Below are 3448 nucleotides of genomic sequence, written 5' to 3' on the forward strand. Positions count from 1 at the left end.
AGCACTCGGGGATTCTTTTCCTTTCCCTCTATTACCTTTTATATTCATGTGATGCCTTAACTTTATATCGCATAGATTAAAAATAGAAAAATTAGTATCAATATCTAAGAAACAATCATAGCACTTGCTTGTTAGTATGTTTTTCCTTCAAAGGTTGGTTTTCCTATTTTAAACTTCGATAATTTCTTTTTCGCTTCATTTGGTAGTAAAGAAGTATTCTTTCATCGTTGAAAAGAATCGCTTTTTTCACTCCTACACCATACTTACATATTGGCCCATGCTTTAATTCAAGTAATTAAAATTCCTTTCTCAACATATGCACAAAATTTGTCCAAGCAATGCTTCAAATTACACGAAATTATTAATTATATTCTGCAGTCAATTTTCACAAAATGTTCCTATTGTCTTTTTTTTTTGTAAAGCCACAAAATTCTTCTATTTATCTTGAAGGTTCCGCAATATCTGCTTCCCAATTACACAACTCTGGCAACAGCAAGGATATATGCTTGAAATGACTAAAGGCATTAAATTGGATGGAAAAATATACCTATTCTTAAAACATTGAGAAAACAACAAGCATATCAAAGTTACACATAATAAATCAATATACATCTTGATGAGTTCCTTGTTAATATAACTCAACAGCCATTCTTTCTGCTGGGTTTCCATGATCTACATCTACAGCAAAATTTACAACCATATTAGCTGAATATATATGTTACAAAAGCATTTGAAAAAGTTATATAGAAATACATTTTTTTATCTTGTAAATAGGAGATGATGGAAACCAACCAGCAAAAAAAAAAAAAGAAGAGAAAGAGAAATCTTCAAGTATGACGGATCAACGCCGGAATACATGCTCCTCGCCGGTGTCGCGATCCACATGTTTTATCCACCGGCCACAACCGCTGCCCAAGCTCGGCCCCTTCCCCACCCCAAGATGCAGCACCTCCAGCCCCCTCCCTATCGGAAGGAACGCCGACTTCACCAGCCTCGTCCCCGCCGCCATCGCCGCCGCCCCGCTCCGCATCCTCCCGGCGCCCTTCCTCACCACCACCATCCCCCTCGGCCCCGCCCTCGCCGCCCGCAGCACCTTTGCCGCATCCCTCCGCCGCCAGTCCACCACCATGAAGTCCACCCCCTGCATCTCTCCCATCACCTCCTCCGCCTCCCCAACCACCACCGCCGGCTCCGCAGCCGGCAGCCCCGCCCTTCGCATCACCTCCACGTACTCGGCCGCCGACCGCTCGTCCGGGACCACGCACACGTGCCGCCCCCGCGTGTGCCGGGCGGCAGCCTCGAGGCCGAGGCTCGTGGCTACCCCGTCGCCGTGATCCCAGGCTTCCACGATGAGCTGCGCCTTCCACCCGCCGGCCATGGCGGCTACCAGCTCCGCCACGTTGGTCTCCTCGAGATCACGGTCGGCCAAGGCTTTTACGGCGTCGATGTACGCCTTGGAGGCCGTTTCCGGGCACCAAACCAGCTTCATCTTCCCCCTTTCTCTCTCTCGCTCTCAAAATCTCTTCCGTCTCTAGCTTCTTCCGATGGACGACGAAGTGGGGAAGCGTGGGAATATAAATGGGAGAGCGTTGACGCTAGGAGCAGGAGGCCAACAAGTTGATGTGGGTTACAGCGGCGGATGCGGGGGAATATGAACTTTTTCAACGTTTCAGGCTATAACAAGACTGAACAAAAGACCTCCCGATCCATTACAATTACAAGGGATGACACCGGGGTTGTGGACTTATTTCCAAAGGCAAATTACGGCAGTAACAATTTTTATATTATTATTATTATTATTATTATTATTATTTAATATTAAATTTAAAAAATTAGCACCATAGATTTTTAAAGCACATGGCAAATTCCATCTGCACCAAAAATCAGTACAGATTCATTATGTATATATTTATAATATTTTCTTTCTTGTATTCTTTTTTTTAATCATTTGAATCCGTTAATCATGACATCTCTCTTGGAGTATATATCCAATCCGATCTTGTTATAGAATTCGAGTCATTGAACCATTAAGCCATTATATTATTTTACATTTTGTATACATATTTAACCAAGATCTCAGAGATACGTAACCTAAGGTGATGACAAGAGAGCTTGTATGTTTTTGTTTTGGGATGTCTATTATATTACTCTAGCATCATGCATATATATATATATATATATATATAATATATATTAAGCAATCAAATAAAATAGAATCTACATATAAAAGTAAGTATTATAACGGTAGATATTTATAACAAAAACAAAAAAAAAAGATAGCATTATTATATCATATTCAAGTCCTTAGATTCTTGAGAGAGTGTCTTTCAGCGGACTATGTCTTTCGTGAAGCAAATTGCGCAGCGAATTGGGTGGCATTCTTTGCGGCTCATCATTCAGAAAATTTTATTTAGGATAATCACGTTCTGGTCTCATCTTTAATGTATTTTTTTTTTGATTTTATGGACTGCACCTACACTTGCAGTGTGTGAGTCGCCAATGTTAAATAGTAAGTTAAATAAATAATTTTACTATTTTTAGGCTGGTAATTGCTGATATTTGTTGCGCTGGTAAATAGTTACTGCTTATAAAGGTTAATGTTGGATGCGGACAAAAGACTCTATATATCTAACAGTCAATGACGACTTCAGAATGCGTAGTTTTAAGTTAACGGAGTTGGTTTTTTAATTGGAAAGTTATCAAATAAATATTTTCTAATCAAGAAATATGGTGAACTTTGAGAGGGTCGAGCGGATAAGGGTGGGCGGTGGTTGGATTCCAAGCGTACGACGACGAGGACGTGACCGAGAGCAGCCGTACTTATCATTCATACCTAGATTTAATAAAGGTACTATCTACATGGATCACATGTGTCAGAGGTATTGTGGGAATTCGTGAAGTTGTTTTTGACTCATTATTGTTAGTATTACATAAGAGTTGCTTTGTTCGTACCCAGAATATAAAAGGTACCTGGAGAAAATTCTACCATGTCCAAAAGGTTACTTGAAAAAAAAATCTTAGCAAAAAGTGTCTGACGAAACAGAGCTCTGGGAAACCTCCAACGGATAGTTTCCTGCCGGAGAACTGCCCGTCGGTGTTAACGCCGATCTAGGCGAAGTGGTCTCCGACGTCGCGGGTCATCCATCCGGATGGCGGGACTTGCGACGGAACTAGCTAACAGCTCGACGGAACTTACCGTCTTCTTCCTTGCAGGGCGCCCAATGGATCGGAGTGGGAAGCAATCGACGGGGACGGCAACGGGGAGAGCGGCGAGAGGCACTGGTAAGGGGTCTGGAGCCTGGACGAGGCCGGGGCCGTGGGTGACTCAATGGCCCACGGCCGCGGAGGTCGAGCGGCTGAGCCGCTGCTTCCCGGAGGTGTTGCATCCTCCGGAGGAGCCGATCGCGGCGGCCCGGCTCGAATGGGAAGGGCGGGCTGCGGTGGTCCG

At 43.5% G+C, this 3448-nt stretch overlaps 1 protein-coding gene across 1 annotated transcript; it reads right to left on the reverse strand.

Moving 5' to 3' along the window:
- Positions 1-581: 581 nt before the first annotated feature.
- LOC103700322 lies at positions 582-1627 on the reverse strand. The gene has a single exon (XM_008782273.4). It carries the CDS (start codon positions 1487-1489, stop codon positions 842-844), a length of 648 nt encoding a protein of 215 aa, XP_008780495.3. The 5' UTR covers positions 1490-1627; the 3' UTR covers positions 582-841.
- Between the last annotated feature and the right edge of the window lie 1821 nt (positions 1628-3448).

This window comes from Phoenix dactylifera, unplaced genomic scaffold (genome assembly GCF_009389715.1).
Source record: "Phoenix dactylifera cultivar Barhee BC4 unplaced genomic scaffold, palm_55x_up_171113_PBpolish2nd_filt_p 000097F, whole genome shotgun sequence".
Taxonomy (NCBI): Eukaryota; Viridiplantae; Streptophyta; class Magnoliopsida; order Arecales; family Arecaceae; genus Phoenix; species Phoenix dactylifera.

Coding starts and splice junctions, on each gene's coding strand:
- LOC103700322 (XM_008782273.4), bottom strand. CDS start 1,489: ATGAAGCTGGTTTGGTGCCCGGAAACGGCCTCCAAGGCGTACATCGAC.